Genomic DNA, 26887 nt, shown 5'->3' with positions numbered 1-26887 from the left:
AACCGTTTTTTTTTCTTTTACCAACGTTTTCTTTTTGCACACGTCATTTATTTATTTATTTTTTATGTCACTTTTTAACCTCTAAGTGAATGCCCTATGACTTGAATAGTTGCTAAAGAATCTATTTCTGTTCTAAAATCAACAGGTGACAGGGATGCAGCCAACAATTTGAAAAGACGATGATTAGAAATGGAAAATTTTCGAAATTAACAAGGTGATTTATTTGGCTTCTTTCCTTAGTTTGTAGCATTGGCAAGTTGTCATCATTAACAAAAAACAATAAAAAATCAACAAATAATAATCAAGACCTTCAATACATTTTTAATCTAACCCAATAAACAAGAATACAACAATACAAGCGGCATCAGAGCAGTCTTTATGAGGGGCCAAAAAAACAAGAAACAGTGCATTTTCAAACCACAACTGTGCACTCGCCATGGACTGATCATAGGGAAGTCAAATTCCTCTAATCCTCCCATTGCCAGCATAGTGGTCTGTAGAACCGTACATAAAAAGTCAATGTTTTAACAAGGTACCACCCTAAACTGTAGATTTTTACACAAAAATTCTGATCAAAAATTACTTTCATATTGGGGCTTAGCCATTAGGGCCTTAGGCTTTAGAGGTCCCTACCAGACCCTGCATATACAAGATGTTATATTCACCCTGACAAGGCAATATGCCAAGAAAATCAAGCCTTTTTTAAGGATTGTTTGCGGTATATGTCCGTTTAGATTTAGGGGACGATTCTAAACATTAATACATGCAAAGGTTTTAACACGCCTTCACGAGGATGCTGGAGAGATTTTCGAAATTTCAGGGGGTAAATCAAATTCAACTTGGTATACTAAAATTACAAGCGAAGTATAGAGCGTATCTTGTCGAAAAATGTTGTCGAAAATACTCAGTATAGTCAAAAAGTTCGTGGTAACGAATTGTAATTAAGGAGCAACTAGACCCAATAGCAACCAAAACTCTAAAAAACAGAATTTTGATAACAAAGACACGTTAAAAGAATTGTTTTTTATGCTGGTTTCAAATATATAAAATTCATTGATTTTAATGTTAGCCATCAAAAGCTACGAGCCTTAGAAAATGTGCCTGATTTTTGAAAAAGGGGAAAAACACTCCCTAAAAGTCAAGCTATCTTAATCACACCGTCAGATCCAACATGTCAGAGAACACTAGGTTTAAAGCTCTTATTTATAAAAAATATGAAATCTTGAATTTTTTTTCACCAGAAGAAAGATCACAGATGCGTGCTTGTTCGTTGTTATTTTTTGTCTTTTGCTTTCCCCAGGGGTAATCGTATCGAACCAATTATCCTAGAAAATTGTAAAATAGCTTATTTGTACACAGATCAGGACTTCTAGTGCCCTTTTTAAGTTACCCAAAAATTGGAGGGCAATTTTTCCCCCTCCCACATCCATTTTTCTCCAAACACGTCGAACTTCCTCTAGAATTTATTTGTACATTAGGTTTCCCTTGTCTCAAGGCCTTACGGCAGTAAGTTTCAAATTGATCAGGGACGAAAATTCTATTGGCCCAAAGGGGGCACTGAAAGTTTCAAGCCAATCGCACACTCAGAGCTTTTCCACTATAAGACTTGTATTTAAAACACTGGTAATTTGCATTATTCATGGCCCTCCTTCCATGATCTGTGAAAGGTCATTTCCTTCACATAGATATGTTCATTGGGCTTTCCGACTATTTTGAATCAAATAGCCATTTCAAAATTTTAATTGGAACTCTGGGGATTGCCAGGGGGCGGAGTAGGAAGCAAAAAGGGCAAGGAAGGGTACCTGGTTGCTCTTCATTCACTTTTGCTCTTAAAAAGAGCACTAGAACTTTCAATGTCAAATTAAATGAGCCTCAGAATTTATAAGACCACTCATTCCATATTAAGTGGCCAGGAAAAAAAATAATACATTGAAGGATCATGACTTCTTGCTTATGCACCACTGCTGCACAACCTCCGATTCCCAAAAATTTATTTTCGTAATAAAGCTATTGCTCTAACCATGATCAAAAAAATAAATAAAATGGCCATAAATTGAGACATAAATGAGATGACAAAACATTCCTGCAACAAAATGTCTGGACAGTACGGGCGTAGTCTAGGAGACGACTGGTAAAAATAGTTTCTTCAGAGCGATTGTATTTAAAACACTGGTAATTTGCATTATTCATGGCCACATTTTTTGAAACTATTATCATGATTTAATCACACTAAACCAATCTGTAGCAGCCCAATTTTGATAAACCCCTTTTTTCCCAAACATATTTTCACAATATAGCAACAAACAATTCACTGGTTTGTGCTTCAGTCAAACAACAATTCAAGAAACACCCGGGCAAGCCACCACAAACTTGACTAAGCATTACTAATCTGAGGGGAACACATCAGCTAACAGTAAAACTCAATCTCACGACGTTTAAAGTATCAAAAGAAATATATAGCCCACCTAACTATAGCTGTTGCAACTGACATTTTGGCCAAATCACCATATTCTGCAACGTCCATATCTAATGCAGCAACAAGATATGATGATGTTTCAGCTCCGGCTGGAAGTACAGAAGCCCTTGCCCTCCATGCTGATATCAAATCTAATCCAATGCGACGTTTCTCGTAATCATCAGACAGAAGGTTTTCTTTAACTAGTTGGAATTCTTTGCTATGAGTCATATAAATAGGATTATTATAATAGAGAAAAAACTACCATAAAATTACGTTGACAGGCTTACTTATTCAAACTCGTAAAAAAGTTAACTATATCAATCCTTAAATATACCAGCCCTAAATATCATAATCCATAATTTTATAAGTACCATTTTATTGAAAGTATTGTATCATATCTACTCTAATACTGCTAGCAGAGTGAAGTATTCACAGTCGGAAGTATACTGTATATAGCTTACTGCTGTCACTTTATGGATGGAGTTGTACACTCCAATGCTATTGGTATTATAAAAATAATGCATACCCAACTGCACGCTTGATATTCATTGATTACTATACTACAACTATAAAAAACATCATATGATTTTCTGGAAGAACAATATTGATTGGCAGCCTGGTAGTCACATGCATTATGAAGCTGTGATATTAGTTTTGCCCTAATCTAACCCCCAAATACACAAAGAATTGCTGATACATTGTAGTGTGGCTGTTTTAGGCTATTAATCTTCCACATTCCAGCTTTCCCATTAGCAGCTTAAACCGAATGTACACCTTGATAGCTACCATTCTTTTAAGATTCTTTCAACTGACGAACAAACAGTTTTGACAGAATTTGGTTGTTTGTGCAAGATTTGGACAAATATTCACTTCCAGTTGAATAGAAGTGGAGTAAGTAAAAACTTGTGCCAAAGGATAAAGGATAAAAACTACTTAAAAGTAAATTTTCACAAAGCAACATTGAAACCCAATGAGCTTTTAGTTTGAACAAGTTTTTAAAAGCAGCAGCTTGAGAGCTCTCTCACAAAGCAGGAAAGTACGTTACTTCGCTAAATGCGTGTTCTGTACTAATTGAATTCGATGCCAATCTTTAGGATTACTAATATCTTTGTCTTGAAGCATTAAATATCAGGATTGTCCAATATCAGCCCAATTTGACGTTTCATATGAGAAAACAAGAGCACTTAAATCTTGGTTAATTTCCATTTAACAACCTTGTTATAGTAAAATGCAAAAGAAAGAAACAAAGTTTATGATAGACATAATCCTATAAAGCCTATTTGTCTACTCAATTGCTGTGGATCAGTTTAAAAAGTAATAACAGAAGTTACATGCATCAAAATTATATCACTTGCCATAACTTCCCACGAAAATCAATTATTCATAGGCAAAAATTCTCTTTTAAGTGAGCCTTAGTTTTGATGCTTCCATTTTTTTTCAATGTCTTCAAAAATGGTATTATCTTTTATGTGCAAGTTTCATTTCCTGCACACAAGTAATTAACAAAAATATTATACATGCCAATAGGATGTCAAGTATTCAAAATTTGCGCACATATACTGTTTGTGGAGCTAAAAAAGATACAACAAAATACTCACTAAGTGCTCCAAGGTACACATCTCAGATTCATTGCTAGTCCTTCTGCTCTAAACAAAAAAAATATGTAAGTACATTTAAATGGTACATTGCCTGCCAGGGATGAAAGGATAAAAAAAAATATAAAAAAGGTAAATTTAAATGGTACATTGGTTGCCAAGGGTGAAAGGATAAAAAAATATTCAAGAATCATGATGGTAATAATAGAAAAATTGTTGGAGCAGCTCCAAACTGAGACTTTGTGATAATAATTGGAAGTAGGTCTACTTTTCTTTAGTTTTGGTTGTTTTTTTGTTGTTTTTTTTGGCTATAATGGATTACATTGCAGCACAACTTCAGTTACAAAATTCAATAAAAATCCATACTGACCATTACATTTAAGATAATTACTATTTAAAACAAACAAATTTGATTGTTAGTGTAACAAATATGGTCTTTTTAGACCATAATTTTTACATTAGCAATATTTCTAAAATCTTGAAGGTTCATAAAAGCAAAATTCTGCTATGATTTTTAGTAGAGTCTTTTGCACTGCTTTTCTGTAATGTCATAAAAGAAGTCTAGAATGTTAGAAAAAGCTAATTTCTGCACACATAAATTGAAAATGAATATCAAATTATCAAGAAATAAATCAGCAATACATGAAAAAAGCTTAACTTAAAAATTCAAAGAAACACGAAAATGCTCAATGGTATTAGACAGTTTTAAAAGCACCGCTAACATTCTTTATCTAGGCTCTTGGTTCCTAATGCAAATGAAACATTGAATTATACTCAACTAAGGGAACCAATGGCTCAGATACAGCTTTATTAGACTTGGGATTATACAACACATCTCAACTATGAAAAGGCCAATCTAACTAAAAACATTCACCAACAGGATATTTTTGTTTTATATTCAACTAGCTGTTGGCGTGGCACTTCGCGCCACCCCAACACCTAGTTGGTGGGGGCGCTTCGCGGCCATTGTAGTTGTGTCCCTGTGTCCCACCTGTGAATACAGATAGATATACATATATATGTTTTTAACTACGTAAAACTTGCGAATATACAACATTCTTCACTGTCCCATTGTCTGTGCAAATAAAAAGATTGTCAGGTTTACCGACTCTTGAACATGCAACATATAATTGTCCATGGGAAAAACAATCCGTATTCAGATCTATACCTCATGATTCTAATGATTGCCCTTGAGCGCTTCGCGCCACCCCAACACCTAGTTGGTGGGGCACTTCGCGCCCCCCAAGCCCCCCCCCCACGCGCGTCAGTCGTTATGCGCCATATTAGTTACGCGCCATTGTAGTTGTGTCCCTGTGTCCCACCTGTGAATAGAAATAGATATATATATATATATATATATATATATATATATATATATATATATATATATATATATATATATATATATATATATATATATATATATATGTTTTCAACTACGTAAAACATGCAAATATACAACATTCTTTGCTGTCCCATTGTCTGTGCATATAAATAGATTGTCAGGTTTACTGACTCTTGAACATGCAACATATAATTGTCCATGGGAAAAACAATCTGTATTCAGATCTATACCTCATTATTCTAATGATGTGTCCCTGTGTCCCGGTCGTTATTTATATTCCCTGTGTCCCGGTCGTCATTTTTGTCCTGGTGTCCCAGTTTGTAATTTCTCTTTGAGTGTCCTGGTTGTCATTTATATTCCCTGTGTCCCGGTCTGTAATTTCTATTCAAACAATCCCTGTGTCCTGGTCGTCATTTATATATCCCGCCTGTGCCCCTGGCGTCCTAGTTGTAGTTGTGTCCCTGTGTCCCAGTCGTCATTTATATTCCCTGTGTCCTGGTCGTGATTTGTGTCTGGGGGTCCAAGTCTGTAATTACTCTTTGAGGTTACCGGTCGTCATTTATATTCCCTGTGTCCCGGTCGTCATTTGTGTCCTGGTATGTAATTTCATCAGTTGACAAACATGACGTCAGTCAACAAACAACTTCATGACGCATACAGCTCAATCCTTATAATGACGTCAGTTGACACACAAACATGACGTCACTCAACACACACACACACAGACAACTTATTTATATATATATAGATTGTCATCATCAGCAAACGCTAGAAAAAGTATCTAGTTGATATTTCTTTTATTTTTATTTTATGATTATGGTGACCAAAATATATAACATGAGGCTAAATATATATTCTTAAAAAGTTCAATAATATAGCTAAACAGCTTTCTGAAGTGGCAAAGAGCTGTCATTCTCCCCTTCTATTATTTTTTTTAACTGGTACAAAATGATGTAAATGTATTGCAGGCTTTTCCAAAATGATACTCTTGTATTTAAAAAAGAAAAAACCTTTCAGGTCAAACATAAGAAAAAATATTTTGGCAGAAGGGTTTAAAATTAGCAAGACAAGAAATTGTTACTCCTGTTCAAAATTAATTTCATGGTTTTCATCTATATCTACAGTAAGTATAACTGTTCAAAATAGGGATGAAACCTTTTGATTGACAGTGAATAGATATAAAAAATTTTAACTGGATATTTCAAACACATATACAGTGTTCATCATCAGCAGTAAAACTAAAAGACATCAATAAAAACAAACAAAATTTATACCAACTAATTAGATATAGTTTATTGCTCTTATTTTTTTCAATGCAACAGTGGAAGCAAATCTCCTTGACCTTTTTGGTTCCAGTTCATTAGATTTATCTGACAAATCAGGTGGACAGAGGTCATAGCTCTTAAGTGAGGTGAGATTTACTTTATTTGACCCCAGTAAATTATCATAAATTGAACTCAATCCAAATTCACCTGTTATCTAGAATAACATTAGTAGATAGGGAGTTATCTACAGAATAAGTAGAAACATATAAGTAATTGAGGTTATCTATTGATACAAAGCTAATATTGCCATAATAAGGCGTAATTATGGTAAAATAGTTCTGTACATACTAATCCTTAACAGTAGTGACTCCACTTTGAAAGAAAGGTTTATTAAGTTGGGATTTAACATTAAATTTAGTGATTTACCACTAATGACCTGGCCACCTCCCCTAACAAATTTTCTGTGACATAGCAAATGACTTATGGAGTCACCTTTTTTTAAAAGAAAGGTCAATAAGTTGATGGCAACTAGCCATAGCATACCTCATGGTACCAAAGGCAGCTTCCTTAGTCACCTTAGACCCCCACCCTTTGAACAGCCCCTCTGATGCTCCTTATACATTTTTTAAGCAGCTCTTGGGTCAATTACTGAAAATTATGTTCTTCAATATGAATAGTCAATCAACCAAAAGCTTTAAATTCAGATTTGTTGGTAATTCTAGGATAGCCTCATTCTAATAAAATATAGTTATCTACATTAAGATCTTATCAAAAGACAACTGGGGAATGCAGTTCAAAGGTGCTTAAAACAAGACCATATACTGTACATAAAAACAAGACTTTCCATGTGTATTCAATATTAGACATCCTTTTCTAAAGAATTCACTATTTATTCATAGATTCAAAATACCTAAGTTATCTAATAATAATATTATTACAACAGTAATTTTAAAAATAAGGCTTATGCATGATATCCTGGTTCTTTTTTTTTCTAGTTGCCAAAAAAATCTTCCCAAAAAAGTAGTTTTCTATAGAAAAGTAGAAAGTCATATAAAAGTTAAGATGAGCAGAAATAAGTTCCTACAATAATTAAACTTTAAACATGCTATTTTAAATTTACATAGTACCAAATTCAACACAAACAATGCCATTGGCCTTAGAGCTTTTATGGCTAGGGGAACAGGAGGGACAGCGGCCAAACTCCTGTTTGTAGTTATTTTTGTTTGTTTTAAGCTTGACTGGGGTATTCAATTTAGTTTTTACTTGTTTTAGGATTTAGCTAATCACCTATTAAACACCTACATATAATTGCCTACATATTAAACTGTCAATTTGTAGTTGACAGTTTAAAAACACCATTACTTACTGTGATTTCTGTTCATTTTGGGTTTCACTTATTCATTGAAAGTATTTTATGTTTGTCTTACACTTAAATTGTTATTTGACTTCTTTTCCACTTGTCTTAGGTTTAATGTAGCTCTTTACTTTTTTTCAAGAATCTTTTTGTGTAAAAGTTCTTTTTTCTTCTAATTAATATAGAGAAAAGGCCAATCTTATTGATATGCTGTTTCTTCATTTCAGTCTAAGGACTTGTTTTTGATGATTACTTGATGAAAGCTGTACATATTTTTTAAATGATATTCCTTCTAGTTAGGGGCTAGGCTACATTATTGTCCTTTCTGTCAACATTGCCATCAAGCTTATGAAAATCTTCAGAATATTTTATTAGTGTCCATCTTCTGTATGTGATTCCAATTTGTACAGCAATATTCCTAAGGGCTAAATTAAAAAAAAATAGCTTTTTGGCTCTTATTAACCATCATTGACCCCACCAAAGAGATTCAATAATTTTGAAAATATTATCAACATATTAAATGAGATGATATTATTGTCTACATATCACCAATACAAGCCACATTAGCTGTTATACAGGCAACCATTAGGATATGATAGGCCTTCATGGTGGTCAATATAATCTACCATAACTCACCTTACTACATCATTTTAAATGAATCAACAATGTGAACAAAATGGGCACCCATAAAGGGAAGGGTCAGGGGGTGCAAGACCCCACCCCCTTGGTTGAATGATGCTACCTTGTATTTTGTTTATTTTTGTTTGGAGATTTATATTATACAGCATTGGAAGTGCCAATTAGATTAAATGGTAAATTTATAGCAAACAGTATAACTGGCTTTTGTATAAAGTGAATATACCACTTGATGCCTTTTTTTATGATCTTTACAAATATAATAATTGCTTCTACTGGAAATTTAAATTTAACCGCTTTTTAACCTAGCCTAACCTAAACTAACATTGTTATAAACAATTTTAGCACTGAGAAAGTGCAACATTATTTTTTCAATGGAAAAGATGGGGTAAAATTCTAGTTAATTGACTTCTTGCTATTTTGGAAAGGGTTTAGTTTAGAAAAATGAAACTTTCAGGGATGGATCTACAGGCTAAAGTATATCCCAGGAATGTATTTTAAAGTACCCGCCTCTACTCCTTCTCCCTCTAGAGGGCCCTGAAATTTGGCTATATGACACCTATTGAAATTTTGACAAAACAACATTTTACCTTAATTTTCAGTTACTAGTTGCTTTTTCTCTGCCTTTAGTTCTGAAAATGTGATTCCTGTTATTTGAGTAGAATTTTGAGCCATATCAACATTTTTTTTTTCAAAATTTAGGAAATGTATTTGCATATCTTTAAAACCTTACAAAATAAAATGAAGCAAAGTTATGAAGCTGAAAACAATTTTGTTGTACTTCAATTAAGCAGTAGATCTATTTTGCAAGGTTTCACTTTTATAACATATACATTTTTAAAGGTCATCAAAGGTCAGGGCCCTCTAGAGGGAGAAGAAGCAGAGGTAGTTGCTTCAAAATACCTTCCCAGGACATACTTTAGTCTGTAAATTCATCCCTGAGAGTTTCATTTTCCTTACCTATACCCTTTCTGAGATAGCAAGAAGTCAATTAACAAGAATTTTACCAAAGATGGCACTGAGAAAATGTAGTATTATTTTGCAGAAAATGAGCAATAAGTCATACTCAAATTGAAAATTCATCATTCTGAAGAGCTCAAAAGTGCATAAATTTGAATTTACAATTGAAGCAATTATTATATTTGTAAAGAACATGAAAAAAGACATCAAGAGGTATGTTCACTTTATTGGTAAATCAGTTATATGAACTGTCATAATTTTTTGAAAATTTTTCATTTTTAAGAGCTAAAAAAGTGCTTAAATCTGAATTTCCGGTAAAAGCATATTATTATATTTGTAAAGAGCATAAAAAAAGGTGTCAAGTGGTATATTCACTTTATAAAAAGCCAGTTATACTGTTTGCTATGAATTTACCAATTAAACCCCCCTAAAATTCAGCCTATGGGTGGTCATGGTGAATGACAATGGAAGGAAACATGATAAACCTAATCTGAATAGCCTAATATAAATAGGCCTAGGCTAAAATACACTATATATAATAAAGTAAGAATTGTGTTGCTTGATTTTGATTTGATAGACTATACACCCTAAGAATATATATGAGACCATAAGGAAGTGAGGATGGCAGTGAATAGTCACAACACAACTCCAATCATAAAAAAGAGCATAAAATAAGCAATCTAACAGTGCCTCTCTTTTTTACTTCAACAAGCCCCCTTCAGAAGAGCTACTACTCTGTATAATCACCCAAATTTTTTAAGAAGACTATTAGCCTATATTAAGAAAACCATGAAAGATACACTAAACAGCCTAGTGTTCTATAGTCTATTGTGACTCATGTGTTGTTTTTATGCTCTCCTCTGTGCTTTATGCACCTTGAGAGCCTTATCTATTGGTTTTCATCCACTTTTTAAAAATAATGATTCAACAGCATGAGCAGTTAAACTTCTAGTGTTCTACCAATACCACTAAAGAACAGCACTACGATACAGGCGATCTCTACATTTTCAGAAAGTGACTCGTGTGACTTACATGCTTGCAAAATTTTAAATTGAATGCCGTTATGGTGAACATTGCCTGATATCAGCAAACTAGTATATTTACAGCATTTGCTGTGGTATTGCAGCTTAAATTTTATGCTTTTTAAAATCAGGTGTATTATCCCTGCTTTAATATTCTCGTATTATATCAGTAGATTTGGTCGTATTTAATTTTTGGCCCATGGAATATTATTTCTATCTAAGATCGGTATAAGTTTATTTTGCTTGTTTTTCGCCGAAAGTTTAAAAGATAAATAAAAAACAGCATCAAATAGCCCTTTATGCTCCTTGTTCGTTTTCTCAACTTGAGCTGCAACATTCACAACGCAATGGTAAAATCGGCATCTTTTTGGTCAAGCTTTCTTCACTTATGTTTGAAAATACTTCAAAAAGACGTGAAATCAGCACATCTCTTCATGATAGAGGAAAACAACTATATGTTTAAACTTGATTTCGGGCGGATTTGCCAATGATGGGAAAAATATACCGGTTCTAAAGTTGGTTGCACAGTTTGTAACTGTCATTAGACGATGTGACAAAAAAGATAGCTCAACTATGATCGGTTAATGCAGAAGAGCAGTTTATTGAAAAAAAACTAATACTGAAACTAATTAACTGAAGAAAGCTCCAGACTTAGAATTGAGTGACAGAATAGTCAAAAGGGATCTTTAAAGTGATCGCTTGTTCAACTTTTGCTTTTCTTCATTCAGTAAAAAAGCCAACAGAGCAAAGTCTTCGTCACTAGTGGAGTCAAAATAAGAAAAACGGATTCCATTTCTTTTTCCAAAGTCTCCCCTTTTGTTAGGAAAAAAACACATCATCGATAATGTTTCTTCATCTTTGTTTTAGAGATTCAAATACAGTGTGAGTTCATTGTGAATTCATGGCAGCGTTAGTGACAACAAATTGAAAACAATTTGGGCAATTTAAACTCTGTAGTATAAGTAACTTAGGATAAGGAGCAATATGAAACCGACATAAATATGTTTTTGTTGTAAGATAACCTGTTTTAGAAGGTTCCAGTTAATTTCTAAAGAAATTTTTAAGCTGGAATTTAAGTCCATTCATAATTTTTACACTACGTAAGAATTTAGCCCAATAATTTGTTAAAGCTTATGAAAAGCTAAACAAAATTTAAGGAGGCCCAATGATTTTAATAACAAATTTTTGGCAGGGGGTTATTCCTTTCAAGGGTTCATAATTATTAACTACCACGTCAATTCTAGCTCTCAGGAGTGGCCAAAAGTTGCTCAGAATAATTGTACATTTAACGACAAATACACCAGTAAAATAATATCTTAAATTGTGAAAAGAAACCCAAAAACTGTGGTTTTTGTAAACATCTTCATAGTGATAGGCTGCCAAGACATTAGGGTCTGATTTGTCACTAGTCAATCATTTACCTAGGCTTTTTTTTATAGAATTGTTTCAGTTGAACTTCCTTTACACGAACCAACAGACGAGTTTTCAAAGGTAAATCCCTTAAGAGATTTTTCCAAACAGAGGGATAATGTTTTGTAAAGGTGTGTCCTTGAGCACTATATAGAATTTGCCCCTTTTAAAAGTAGAAAAGGGTCATTGATTTAACATAAAATCTCGCATTTAGTGATTGTAAAAGCACTTAACTGTTGCTAAACCTCACCCTTGAGGACCGATTTCGGTATTTTGGAAGGGTCTCAAATTGGAAAGAAGGTGTTTTGCATGATATGCACCAATTGAAAGGAAGTTATTTAATAACATATAATTTAACTACGTATTTTAGAATTTCCATGTATCTCAGTTATATATTTAGATACACTCCTGGTTGAGTATTTGAAATACCTATTCAAGTACTTTTTTCCTAGGGCCCCTTCTTTCTTAAGTCCCTTGAGGGGTATTTTGGAATGGTTTAAAATTGGGCAATGGGTCTATTGTCAGACGTATCAGTTGATGGGAAAGTATTAAAATAGACAAATTTGAAGTCTGTCAGAGGCAAAGTTAGTGTTGTCTATAGTAAAGTCAATAAGACTTCAATGTTTTGTTATTATTTTTTTTTTCCAAAGGCATTTTATGTGAAAGGGTTGGTCGTACAAACCTACCAGAGGGCTCATTCTATCAGAAATTGGAAGCTATAGTGCATTTTAAAGAGTCTAAAGGGACCGGAGGAAGACTATCCCCACTCCACGTTCTCTTTTTCCCAAATGTATCTGATCAAAATTTAGAGATAGCCGTTTTCTCCAAATTAGTCCAAAAATCATATAAAAATGCCTCTGGGGTTGACACAACCCTCCATGGCCCAGGAGCGAAGGTCATAACTTATGCCTTGGGGGTATATAAGGTTTTATAGAAAGGGTGGTTGTGCAAACTTTGAAGAAGGTTCATTTGATTTTTAATTGAAATTTATAGTTCCTTTTTAAGATTCAAAGTCATCAAAGGGCAAACAGCCACCCACCTCATCCGTTTTCCCTAAATACATCTGGTCAAAATTTCCGGATAGATATTTTGTTCAAAATAGTCCAAAGACCAAATAAATATGCTTCCAAGATTAAGACTTTGATATTGATACTTTGATACTAGTTTTGATACTTTGATGTTGAAAAACCAATCTGATTTTGAAATAGGGAAAGTTCAAAATTTGAAACTTTGGCAATCCAAAATGAACAAAAATTAGTTAAAAAACAACTTTCCGAAATTTTTCAAAGAAAATTAAAGGCCAAATTAAACTTAAGATCAGCAAAAACAAGTTCCTATAATAATTCAAACTCACGCGGACCAGGAATTCCTATTAGAAAATAAATGAAATTCAACATACAGCAGGTTCTAATATAAATGAATAAATAAACCTTAAAAGGAGTAAAACTTAACCTGAATATGCAAATCAAGCTTAAAAAGAACAAAAATCACTACAAAAACAGTTTGGCTACTGCTCCCCTCTCTAACAGTAAATGTTTAAAGCCCACTGCTTAACTGACACTTTACTGAAAACGAATTACATTACAAACATTTTCTTTTGTACCTTTTACAATATTAAAAATAAAATAAAAAAAAAATAAAGTGAATAAAACCTTGAACTGATGAGCTTTTAGCAACCAATATCGTTATAAATCAAATATTCAAATGAGTTTTATTTGTTCTATCCAAGGCCGTTTAAGACACATAAAGTTTTCAATACGCTACCAACCAAGCAGTAGGCTTTAGACTTTTAAAGTTACAGAATGGCCCAGTAGCCAAACTTTTGTTTGTAGCGATTTTTGTTCGTTTTAAGCTTGACTTGCATATTAAACGTAAGTTTTGCTTGTTTTAAGATTTATTTATTCATTAATTTTAGTACCTGTTCAATATGTGTTTGCTTTAAGTTTTTATTTAATTTCTGGTCGAAACTTATATATTTAAAATCAGCATTAAAATGCGATTCTTTTGATGTAGCTATTGATATCAAAATTCAATTTTTTAGAGTTTTGGCTACTATTGAGCCGGATCGCTCCTTACTACAGTTTGTTACCACGAACTGTTTGATATTTTCTTTTGTACCCATCCTAAACAGTACCCATCCCAAAGAAATGGCAATATGTAAAAATTATCAGCCTACATGCATAAAATGCAGAGGCCCCCACGATTCTACTAATAAAATACTATGCCCTGTATATAAAAGAAGAGCACTAACACTCCAAATAGCAACGGAGAAAGCTATATCCTACCCATTTACATCTATGGAAGTCAATGCAGACCAATCACACCAAACCACACCCTTTATGGAACCACCCGATACTTTCATTCATAGAAAACCCAACCAACCCAAAGCAACAAGCACCCCCCACAAGACTCGTTCCTCAAAATGCCCCAGCTCACATTCCTATTGGAGAGAAATCATCAAGGCTGAGCCAACTAGCCCCCACATCCAATAATAAGAGGTTAGTCTGGCCACCTCTCCCATGCAGAAATGAATCAGAAGCATTACCAGGAATTAATGCCCTAGCTCATGAAAAGCTGGGTGAAAATATAAACAAGCTACCACCTAATATATGCCTCTTTATACTAAACAATAATGCAGTTAAGTCTGAATCTACAGCAGCCACAGAAAGCAAAAATCGTAAATGAATTGAAAAACATCTACCTACCCAATCACATGCTTATGCAAGCAAAAAAGGATCTTGCTTTACTCCTAGTAAAGCTAATTATTGACACACAGTCATAAAAAAACTACAGTAATAAAGCAGCACATCACAATACTTCAGTGGAATGTAAAATCACTTTCAGAAAGTAAGTTAAATGAACTAATATCTTTTACAAATAATAGTTACATTGATATTGCTTGCCTTCAGGAAACCTATTTGATAAAAAAAACAACAAATAAAGTCTCAAGGATATACTATCCTGAGGAAGGATAGGTCATCAGAGAGAAAAGGAGGTGGTGTAGCTTTAATAATAAATAATAGTATAAAATTTTGTAGCATTAAATTTCCAGAGTTTTTAAATGATGTTGATACAATTGAATCAACGTTTGGCTGAAAAATACCAAAACTTACATAATAAGCTTATTTAAACCTAACAGCCAAACTACAAGATTCCAGGGATTTCTCCAGTTAAATAAGCAATTCTAATATGCTAAAAAACATAATTATTTGTAGAGATTTTAATGCCCACAGCCTCCTGTGGGGGGATAAGCCAGCAAATAAAGCTGGTAAGTTTATTGATAGTTTGGTATCAAATAATACTGAATTAACAGTTGCTACCCATTCAAATTTAAATACATATTTTAACCCCAAAAGTGGTAAATTTTCCACAATTGACCTACAAGTTGTCTCAATAAATATTTTGAATAAAATTTATATAAAGAAAATTGATAACCTTTGCACATACCACTTTGCCATAGTTTTGTCATTAAATGAGCCAGCTAAAACTCTTTCACATACCCCCAAATATATTAACACTAAAGCAAATTGGACTATGTTCAAAAATAAGCTTAATGATTGAATTATAAGTGTCACCCAGGAATCATATATTTCACTTCTAACAGCTGACACACATGCTGGAGTTTTGGGATCCATACTAATAAATACAGCTAATCACGCTATCTCCAAGACAACACCCCAGGAAAACAGTCTCTAAACACACTCTTAAAGCATGGTGGACAAATGAATATCAAAAGAACAAGAGAACAAAAAAGGCAGCTAGGAGAACATACCTAAAAAAAGACCTCTCCTGCTACATACTTAAGTAAATTACAAGTAGAGCCTAGCCTCAAGAGGACTAAAATAAATGCTCAATATAATTACTGGAATGATTTTGCAAATTTTCTTTCCAGAGAAACACGGGAGCCGATTATACATAAACTTATAAGCCGCATCTGTGGGGAAAAAAACATTTTCCAACCCACTCCAGTAAGAGCTACTATATAATCATAACCATTATGATAATAATACGGAGAAGGCAAAGTTATTTACAACTCTTTTCTCAAACAAGCTAACATCAAATAATAACCGCATCACCATCCCAATCTTAATAAATCTGTTATACCAGCCTCACCCAGGATCAGAATATATAACCTGTCCATTCTCAATTCATGAACTGAATAATGCAATATACCATATTAGGGCTAAGGCTACTAGCAGCTATGATAACATATACTCTACATAGACGTACTTAAAGTTGTTCAGCACCATCTGGCAGTTGACCTGCCTGTTCGATGCCCTCTGTTTGCTTGATGGGTTTATAGTTGGTTGATCTTTAAGTTATGTTGACCACTCAGCAAATGCGTTGAATTTGTTGTTGTGTTTCTCCCAGGACTTGTCAACTCTGTTTCCGAAGCTATTAATGTGCTTGGTGTTTTTGGATGTTTTTGGTGTTTGGATGGCATGTACAGACAGGTTTTTCCATGTGTCGACTACTCGCGCTGAGAAAAAGTTTGCATGGGCACGTTTTCTGGCTTCTTAAATCTTAAATTACCTTAAATCGCAGTTTGGAGCGATATAAGGATTTTGCTTGTATACCTTTTCTGAGTGGCCTCTGGTTCAGTTTATGGCTGTTTTCCTGAAGAAATTTTCGAAGGGCAGATTTTCTATTTTGGCTTTTATCTTGAACATCTGGATGGAGACAAAGAACCTCACCCATTCTTATAAACAGGAACTCCTAAATTGTTATAATCATGCATGGGCTGCATCCACATTCCCCAATATTTGGAAATGTTTATCCTTTCTACCAACATTAAAGGAAAATAAACTCAAATATGAGTTTAAATATCTCCCTTTGGGTAACAAAAGGACTTTTCACTATTATACCCATATAATATATCTATGTATGTAGTATCTATATATGTATATATGCATATAACATATTTAGCTCAAATGGAAAAAAAACTTCAATCAATCAGCTAGTAGCTTTGGGGATTACACAGCCTAATTAGGTAGGCTATAATAGCCTACCTAATTAGGCTACCTATCACAATAATTGTGATCTTATTCAATTGTTTTGGGATTTACAGCCTATTTTCTCAAGCATTATGCTAAAACATTACCCAACATCAAATTGGAAGAAAATTAACAAAATTTAAACGAGTGAAACCACAAGCCAAATCAGAATCAGATATTAAACTATCTTAAACGCTTAGAACTATGAAATATTTGCCCTTGACAGCATAACGGAGACAAGTTATAAGGCTCGGTAGGCAAATAGGGCGAAGTAGGCCATTATGGGCCGTTATCGACTGAAAAAGACACAATGAAGACAGGGCTTTAATAATGCTGTTTAAACCTACTACGATTCAGGAGTCAGTATATACTTTTGAGAGACTTGGAAGATATGCAGGGAAAGGTGGTACTTAAATATGGTGCAAAGCCTGAAAGAAGATTGTGGTTAAGCTTGTCTTATTCATTTAGCCAGAATGAAGACAGAGCTTTAATAATTCCGCTTAAGCCTACTTCAATCCAGGAATGAGTTTATACATTCGAGACACTTTGAAGATCTGCAGGGAAAAGTGATAGTTAAATATGGTGCAAACCTGAATGAAGATTGTGGTTAGGCTTGGCTTATTCATATAGCCAAAATGAAAATAGGGCTTTAATAATGCTTGTTAAACCTACTGCAATCCATTAGTTAGTTTATACTTTTGAGAGTTTTGGAAGATCTGCAGGGAAAGCTGATACTGAAATATGGTGCAAAGCCGAATGAAGATTATGGTTAGGCTTGTCTTATTCATTTAGGTTTAAATCACTTTCGCATATTGTGATAGCAATAATGCATTAGTTCCGTCTGGAAATTAACACCATCTACTATTATAAAAAATAGGGTTCGTTTTTATAAACTAAATTTTAAATTCTGGTTATGCTGGTATAAAATTTTTCAATTAAGGAATGGGTGTTTTTGACCTTGAGTTGAAAAGAACCTAGATTAATGTAGAACCTGTAAAATATAAGACATGTATAACTTTTCAAGATTCATGCTTTGTGTTAATTTGAAAATTAAAAAATTTCTACCTACTGTATAATGCATAGTCCTCCCAAAGTAGATCTCATCAATTTTCAAGAATTTTTGATTCTAAAACTTCAAGATTGTTCTATTAATAAAGCACCACTCCAATTCAGGGGTGAACCTTGGGGGATAAAAGGTATACATCCCCCTTGAAATTTGGAAAATTTGTCCTGTAGGGTTGATGTTCTTATAGATCTCAAGTAATCTTATAGATCAAAATGTTAATGTATGATGTAAATCTTATTGTGATGAGGATAAAAACTGAATGGTTTATTCATTTCATAAAATAAAATTTAAAACATAGCTGTCTTAAAAGCTAACAATACTGCTGTACCATTAGCAAAAGTAAAATCCTTCCAATTTCCCCTGTATTATATATTTAATGTAGCTGGTTACTGAGGTTTGAGAAACTCACCCCTCCCCTGAAATAAACTTCTGCATACATACCAGATATTGTGTATGAATTTTGGAATTTAACTTATATATCTATTTCAATCCAATTAAAGAAACAGAATTTTTGCTCATCAAGTAAGTACTATTCTATTTTCATTTGTATTTGCAAAAATAAATTCCCAAACAATATGAATAGTACTACATTATGTACAAACTGATAGGTTCAAATAATGAAGCAGAATTGGCATGGCAATTTTAATTTTGCAAACAAACCTGAATTCCTGTTTGGACACCTCTATCATATTTGAAAATGAAGCATGTATGAATCATCTCCTGTTTTATTCTCAGTTTGAATCAGTAACTGTTAGGAAAGCAATACAAAAGAAGAAATTTTAAGCATAAAATCTGAACAGGGAAAACAAAAAGAAGACAAAGTTTGAAACTTGACTTTTGGTATAAATACAGAATGTACAGATTGTCTCAATTGTCCAAAAATCTTCTAAAACAAACCCAATCTGTCATCCCAACCAGTATTAGGTTACAATGCAAAAAGAAGACCTGTGCAAAAAGTGATCTGCCTAAATGTATTACCTACAACACAAGCAATTTACTATTAATAATGTAGTGTCATTAGTTTATCTAAAATAAGTCTTACTGAATGGTGTATTGGCTTTTTAAAAATGTAAGGTAACATTTGCATTTATTGGAAAAACCTTTTGAAAAATTCTATCCTTTAGAAAAATTCTATTGGAAAATAGATTTGTCTTTATGAGAAAAATCTTCTTGGTTCCAACAACAATTCTAGAAAAATGCCTCACTTTAATCCTCTATCATTAAACTAGCTCCTAAATACAGATCATTGAAGCATCATATTTTGGACCAAAAGTAATTGGAAACCATTAATGGAGCAAAATATTATAAACAAAGCATTTGTATACAGGCAACCACTCCTATCAATGTTTGTGTTCTAGCACCAACAATACCAGCACTGCTGCCACTAATGTTAGTATCAGGCCATGGTTTCTTTTCAACTGTTTGTAACCTATGTAGAAAAATGAAAAATCTTACTATTTACTGATCAGCTCTTAAAACCTACATTACTGTTAAAAAACCTTTGGTTCTCACTGGTACATTTTAAAAAAAATGCTCAACAGCTCATGGATAGCAGATGCAGGAAAATCACAAAAATGTTCACACAGAAACAGTTCACTACAGCTGTTGAAGTGCAAAGATACTGTAATATATTTAAAAAGTGTATGCATAGGAATAGGCTAAATATATACTACAAGCCAGGAAATACTCAAAGGGCTAACATGTAATAGTCTAGACTAACTATTTCTAATGGACACTATAAGTCTTATCTTCTTGGCTCATTTCCTTGTAACTATCCCCCCAGGACTCGCCTATTAAAGTTTTGTATTGAAAGGAGAGAATCCTTACATTGTTTGTAAAATATTAACTTGAAAAAAAAATAAAAACATGATAAACATGTTTAGTTACTCAGTTACTTGCAATTTATGGTTCTACAATGCTTTCAATTCAAAATAACAGATGCAATTTTCAATGGCTCAGTAGAACTGTTTCAACAGAGCCATCAAACTGTTGTGAAGCAAAAACTTGCAGCCAAAAGTAGAGGTGGAAATTTGTTGGATCACAGAAAAATGGCTGTTTTTGCATGAAATTGCATCAGTGGGAACCCAGGGGAACTTGAACTTATTCTTTTCACTCTGGTGAGAAGTGTACAAACATATAAAGTGCAACAGGATTCAAGTTTTTTCTTTTGTTATTCAGCTAACAGAATCAAACTGACAAGCTCCAAGGAGTTTTTGTTGGGTGTCATTCTACATCGCGATTCATTCACTTTTATGACTGAAAAGTCAGAGTTGTAGTTGTACCTGAAATGGATCTCGGTTGGCCGCTCAATCGAGTAGTTGAGCCACTTTATCGAATTCCATTCCACTTGCAGACTTTCCCCACCGGCCCCGCAGGCCCATTTTCTGTTTCTCAAAATAGTGTAAGCAGTTTGCTTGAAGTCCAGCCAAAAACTGTAGTCAATGATCATGTGAACATTATATGGCTCAGAGTTGGTTCTGGCTATTAGGCAGATGGTTCTCCAGTTTTCTATAGAAAACACAGGTAATTGTTTGGCTGCTCTTTTGATGCATGAGTGTATGCTGTCCCCTTCCTGCTGAGAATAGCTATTTCAAGAAATATATGATTTATTTCTTAACTACCAAATAGAATTTCCTGTAGCTCGTATACTCTTTCAGAATGTTATACACCAGCTTAGCAACTTCATTGGCGCCTCTTTGCCCTTTTGTCTGGTCCCAAAGGTTGCAGTGAGCCTCTTTGGTTACCAAGTTAAAAATTGTCATGTTATAAAATGCTAGTTTTCTTTTGTAAAAGATAGGACTGGTCTCTGCTTTGGGAGTTTCAAGGACTCTTTGAAATTCCATATTTAGCAACATAGTGCTCTCCAGTCCTTCCTCACTGTGCAGAATACCATCTTTTATTGTATTTTTAACTTTGTGAGCATGCTTTGCTCTTGACTGGTGCTGCTGAAATGACTCAGCCTCATTCTCTTTTTCTCCTTCAGTAAGTAAGTAGTATTGGGTGCATGTATAGCATTGATCCTTTTTGGGAGTGTGGAAAGATAGGTTCAAGGATTTAAAAAAATTTCTGTTGATACTTTTACACACAGGTACTCGTCAGCTGCTCAAGAAGGTATAAGTGTACATTTTGGACTGGTTAAGTTTAGAGCTTAGATAGAGTCTTGTAGAATTTGCCCAACAATAGTGTGACTCGACTGCAGGAAAACTGCTAATGTGATCTCTGGTGTAAGCTATCTGATCATCCGTTAGTTTCTTAGAGACTAGATTCTTTGGACTTGACACGTTTCTTCTATCTCTGCCAGCGGTTTCAGTATTGGTTTTGCTCTTGACACATCCAGCAACAAACTTTTCACCAAGTCCCAGAGCTGCCAAGAAAAACTTCTTGCACACTTTTTTACAAGTACTAGTCACTTTTAATGTGTAACAGAGTGAGTTTTGCCGCCGTGAACAGCTGGCGCTTGTTGTTCTCCGACCAACTGGCTTCTTCATCACACACTTCAATAAAAACTGTTTCTGTGACTCATGGAGCCTAACTCCTTGCCTAGCAGCCAGAAGCTTTCGAGTATAGCTTTTCGAGCATCTTGATCAATAGTTTCGTACTTGAATTTACATTTGCAACTAAATTCCTTTAGTTCTTTTGCTGGAACAACTTTTTGTTTTTCCTTTGCTGTGTATTTTTGTCTGGCATTACGTTTATTTTTCCTGTCAATATAGGTCTCTTTCTTTCTTTTGGGATGTTGTTCTGTGTTCCTTCTTTCAACTGATGCCTGGTCATCAACAACATCCAGTTCTGTGGCAGTCGCTTCTGGAACAGTCGGACCAGGAGCGCTAATATCTACTTCAATAAAACTTTCCTGATTGGGAGTTTCCCCATCACTGTCCAAGCTAGAGCCATCCTTGTCTGGCACCCAAGCCTTGTCTTTGGGATCACCATCTGAATCAGATGACAAATCTTCGTCATTGTCATCTTCTATGAGCCTCCAAAGCTCTTCCTCTGAAGTGCAGTCCTCTTTGGCATTCTGCTGCCTGAAAGAGAGTTCTGTTTCTTTTAAAGTTGTTCAACAAGGTAATGCTGGAAAGAAGATAAATCAAAAGTAGACTGCAAGACTCCCATGAAATTGCAGCACAAACATTATAAAAAAAAATGCAGATAGGCCTGATTATGCCAGTCAGGGAAACTTGTAATTCCATATCACTTGAAAACATTCGAACCCTATGCTTTAAACCATATACCTTGATTGACCAAATGCCAACCCTTTGCTTTAAACCACACACCTTGATTCCTGATTCAGCCTGATTCAAGGTATGTGGTTTAAAGCAAAGGCTTGGCATTTGGTCAATCAAGGTATATGGTTTACAGCACAGGGTTATGCTTTTAACCATATACTTTGATTGACCAAATGCCAACCCTTTGCTTTTAACCACATACCTTGAATACTGATTCAGCCTGATTCAAGGTATGTGGTTTAAAGCAAAGGGTTGGCATTTAGTCAATCAAGGTATATGGTTTACAGCATAGGGTTAGACCATTTTCAAGTGATATGGAACAGTCTAGCCCTATGCTTTTAACCATATACCTTGATTGACCAAATGTCAACCCTTTGCTTTTAACCACATACCTTGAATCCTGATTCAGCCTGATTCAAGGTATGTGATTTAAATCAAAGGGTCAGCATTTGGTCAATCAAGGTTTACAGCATAGGGTTAGACCATTTTTAAGTGATATGGAACAGTCTAACCCTATGCTTTTAACCATATACCTTGATTGACCAAATGCCAACCCTTTGCTTTTAACTACATACCTTGAATCCTGATTCAGCCTGATTCAAGGTGTGTGGTTTAAAGCAAAGGGTAGGCATTTGGTCAATCAAGATATATGGTTTAAAGCATGGGGTAAGACTATTTTCAAGTGATATGGAATTACAAGTTTCCCTGACTGAATTATGCAAGATGTAAGTCCTCTTAGGGGGAAGGTTTCATGCATAATGCATTTTTTTAGATCAACCTTTCAAAAAACTAGAAAATGTGGAAGCCTCTTGCCTCCAGATACTTAGTCTGGTCAGGCTTAGCCCTGTAACCTTCCGAATTATGATTTTGTATTTCCCAAGTTCCAGATTTCGTAATGGCATAACTGACAAATAATTGATGAAAGTGATACACCTAAAGGTCATAACTGAGGACTTACAACCTTTAGGTGTAACAGCGTTTTGCAGATATGTCCAGGATGGGGTTGGCCATTTCGGCAATAAGTGGACGTTGCGTCTCCCTGTGGTTGCAAACTTGTAGCACAATATCCTAGGAGTCTAAAGTACAGATTAACTCAGTTTCGCCAAAAATGTCAGTTACGACCTTTAGGCGTAACAGCGACGAAAGATGAATTGTATTTTCAACTTGGTGCAATTTCGTTCTTAACGTTATAATTAAGGTATTGGTTTTAGAAACAAAATATTTGGGAAAGCAGGTATTGGTAAATTTTTTAGGATGTAAAAGGGGTCTGAATAGCCAAATATGTGAATTTATAGATGGTTGTTTTCCATTTTTTTGTAAAGAGGATCACTTGGGACAACGTTAGTCCCACGGTGGGACGATACCAGACTTCCACCACTATCGTCCTTGTTACAACCTATAGTTAATGTGTAATATATATATATATATATATATATATATATATATATATATATATATATATATATATATATATATATATATATATATATATATAAATGATGAATTTATATAGATATATGATCTATTATTATTTATTATAACTCCATTATGTCAATGACTTTCTTTTTCTTTTAGAGGAATTGGTTGAAATTATACTATAATCCATCTGCAATTGCAAGATCTGTTGTCAAGCTTACAAACTCCTCAGACACACCTTCAGAGATTCTTGAAGCAAAAGTAAAAGCTGGGCAACTCGAGCATGATGAATACCAGCAAAAAGTTGCAAACGCCCTTACGAATGTTCATAACATTATTAGGAGCTATGAACCTCCAAGTCCAAGGTTATTTTCAAAATGGTTAAAATTATCAAAGAGGAAAAGTATAGTAAAAGGATTATATGTCTGGGGAGCTGTTGGTGGTGGCAAAACAATGTTGATGGATATGTTCCATGATTGTGTTCCTACACAACAGAAGACGAGGGTTCATTTTCACAAATTTATGCTAGACGTCCATAAAAGGATTCACAAGGTTAAAACAGATATTGGAAAAGATTTTTCATCAACCAAGCCCCAAATATATGATCCTATACCTCCAGTAGCTGAAGAAATCACAAGAGAAACTTGGTTGATATGCTTAGATGAATTTCAGGTAATAACTTATTGTTTCAGTATCTCTTCCCGCTCCTCCTAAGCAATTTCCAGGGATTTCCTCCAGGATTTTTTTTTTTACAAAGCATGAAAAATATGAAAAGTATTTTTTGTTTTTCAATTCCGAAATAGCACATAACTTTGTTCTTATTTAGTGCTTTTACAAAGATCAAAATGCACTTTATCCTTTTTAGTTATAACTCGGGGTGGGTCTATCAAAAGTATTGGAGGTTAAAATCAGTTCTTGATGCCCCTCAAACTAGTTTTCAACTAAAGCTGAAGATCAACAATTAAGAATATCCTTTGCTGACCATAAAAAAGGAGCCTGATGTTTGCTCTAAGAATTTGAGCTTTCTCCTCATCCGTAAAGTACTACTTGGTTTGTTTTCACAGCCTTTTAACATTTATGTTAGATATATTTTTAATGCAAGCTGTTATTTTGACTGTGTAACATTTAGTTATGATGTCGATCTGTATTTACTGCTTCTTGTTGCATTTTTTCCCTTTTATCTGGTTTTCTTGGGCTTTTACTTAGGTTATCGGTTTAGGTTTATTACCTTAAAAAATCAATTCTTGCTGATGAAATGGTTTTACAGTCATTTTAAAGACTTAAATATAGTAGTACCATGATCAGTAGTAACATATAGTAGTAACATGATTTTATACTAACAAAATTTACTTTCATTAATCTTTTTTTGTTTGGATTCCATTAGTGCCCATGTCTCCCCACATAAAAATTGCTTACCTCCCCTAAAAAATGTGAAAAGTATGTTTGTGTTCATTTAAATTTGTGTTTTTTTTTATTCTGCTACATAACTAGAACACTATAGACCCCAAATAAACTTTCACTCTCTTATACTCTCTCTCCATTCTGACCCTGCCATTTTTCTATATTATACTCCGTCTTGTCACTCCTTGTACGTTTACTAGGTCACTCATTATCTGTACCGTTTGCTGTTGACATTTATAGTTATTAAATTAAAAAAGAACAAGTTTTTTCAAATGAAAGTAGGGAGCAACATTAAAACTTTAAATGAACAGAAATTATTATGTACATGAGGGAGGTTGCCCCCTCCTCAATACCTCACTATTTATTCTAAAGTTTGACTTTTTGTTCCAATTATTTAAGAATGGCTCCTGAAACATATAGGCCATTTAATTAGCATAATGACCTTTTTTAAAAGCTCTAAAAAAAATCTTAGTGTAAAGAGCAAGGCATTGCAGAAGGGGCAACCCTCCTCTTATACGTGATAATTTCTGTTCGTTCTGAGCTGGTGTGCAAAAAGTTCCAAAGCTGCCAGTAGCAGATTTCTAAAAGCTGCCGACACTTTAGCAGAAAAAATTGTATTTTGCCACGTTTGCTTTGATCAAAAAGCATTTTTATACGTAAAACCTATAGAAAAGTAACAAATGTAACTTAGTAGCCTATAGATTGCAGTTAGAAACATCAGTAATTTTCCGAGTCACAACTAACAATTTATTCTAAATCAGTGGCAAGTCATATACTAGCCATAAATGTCATATTCCATAATTTTATATGTACTATTTTATCAAATGTACTATATCATGTTTACTCTAATACTGCTAGTGGAGTATAGTATTCAACTTTATGGATAGAGTTGTGCACTCCAATGCTATTGATATTATAAAAATAACACATACACAAATGCATGCTTGATACTTTGATACTACATTGATCACTATACCACAACCATAAAAAGCACCTTTAGATTTTCTGGGAGAACAATACTGATTGGCAGCCTGGCAGTTACATGCATTATGAAACTGTGATATTAGTTTTGCCCTAAGCTAATCCCCAAAATAAACAGAGGATTTCTGCTACATTGTAGTGTGGCTGTTTTTGGCTAATAATTCACCACGTTCCAGCTTTTGAATTACCTGCTTTAACTGTATGTGTACAATCATAGCTACCAGCCTTTTAAGATTCTTTACACTGACAAATAAACTGTTTTGAAAGAATTCGGTTATTTGTGCAGGATTTGGACAAAATATTCACTTTCAGTTGAAGAGAAGTGGAGTAAGTGGAGAAAGTTGAAGAGAAGTTTAACATGATGAGCTCCGCAGGGCACAAAGTTGGCTGCCATTGTATTTATAGCCGTGATCAACTACCTACTAGTCGAATATGAGGATCATTACAAGTTTATAGACGATATCTCTTTTCTATTGAAATACTTAGTTGAAAACGGGATTGTTATGAAAGAGTTCAGTGACAATTTCTTCGATGCGTTTATTGCCGAGTGCAATGTCTCTAAATTGATCATTAACACGAATAAGTCAAAGGTCTTACGCTTTAATCCGTTGAAGCGCACATTCAGCCAACCGTATGTTCCGTTTCCGATTGTCGACTCAATAAAGATTTTGGGAGTTACTTTATAAGTGATTGTTCTTTCGGCTTGCATGTTGAAAATGTTGTTAAAAACGCAAATGCATGTCTGCAGTCTTTGAGTA

The 26887-nt window shown here is 34.1% G+C and overlaps 2 protein-coding genes across 8 annotated transcripts in view; one reads left to right on the top strand and one right to left on the bottom strand.

Annotated features, from left to right (window-relative positions):
* The window catches only part of LOC136039593 (uncharacterized), a 36231-nt gene extending 18383 nt beyond the window's left edge, over positions 1–17848 (bottom strand). For 2 of the 6 annotated variants that reach the window (XM_065723459.1, XM_065723500.1), the window contains exons 1-3: positions 17712–17848; positions 4057–4104; positions 2466–2675 (exon numbers count right to left, since the gene is read on the bottom strand). In XM_065723459.1, the coding sequence (XP_065579531.1) occupies positions 2466–2675; positions 4057–4104; positions 17712–17827 (374 nt within the window). In that variant the 5' untranslated portion in view covers positions 17828–17848. The other 4 variants (XM_065723476.1, XM_065723487.1, XM_065723468.1 and 1 more) reach the window with 4 other exon arrangements.
* LOC136039619 (putative ATPase N2B) overlaps positions 16781–26887 on the top strand; it is a 43597-nt gene continuing 33490 nt past the window's right edge. The window contains exons 1-2 of one of the 2 annotated variants that reach the window (XM_065723513.1): positions 16781–16882; positions 23907–24419. In XM_065723513.1, the coding sequence (XP_065579585.1) occupies positions 16859–16882; positions 23907–24419 (537 nt within the window). In that variant the 5' untranslated portion in view covers positions 16781–16858. Of the gene's footprint in view, positions 16883–17929; positions 17959–23906; positions 24420–26887 lie in introns of those variants that run through there. The other variant, XM_065723516.1, reaches the window with a different exon arrangement.

Source organism: Artemia franciscana, chromosome 2, assembly GCF_032884065.1.
Source record: "Artemia franciscana chromosome 2, ASM3288406v1, whole genome shotgun sequence".
NCBI lineage: Eukaryota > Metazoa > Arthropoda > Branchiopoda > Anostraca > Artemiidae > Artemia > Artemia franciscana.
The sequence above is the reverse complement of the archived record's forward strand: the minus strand, read 5'-3'. Positions and strand labels throughout refer to the sequence as shown.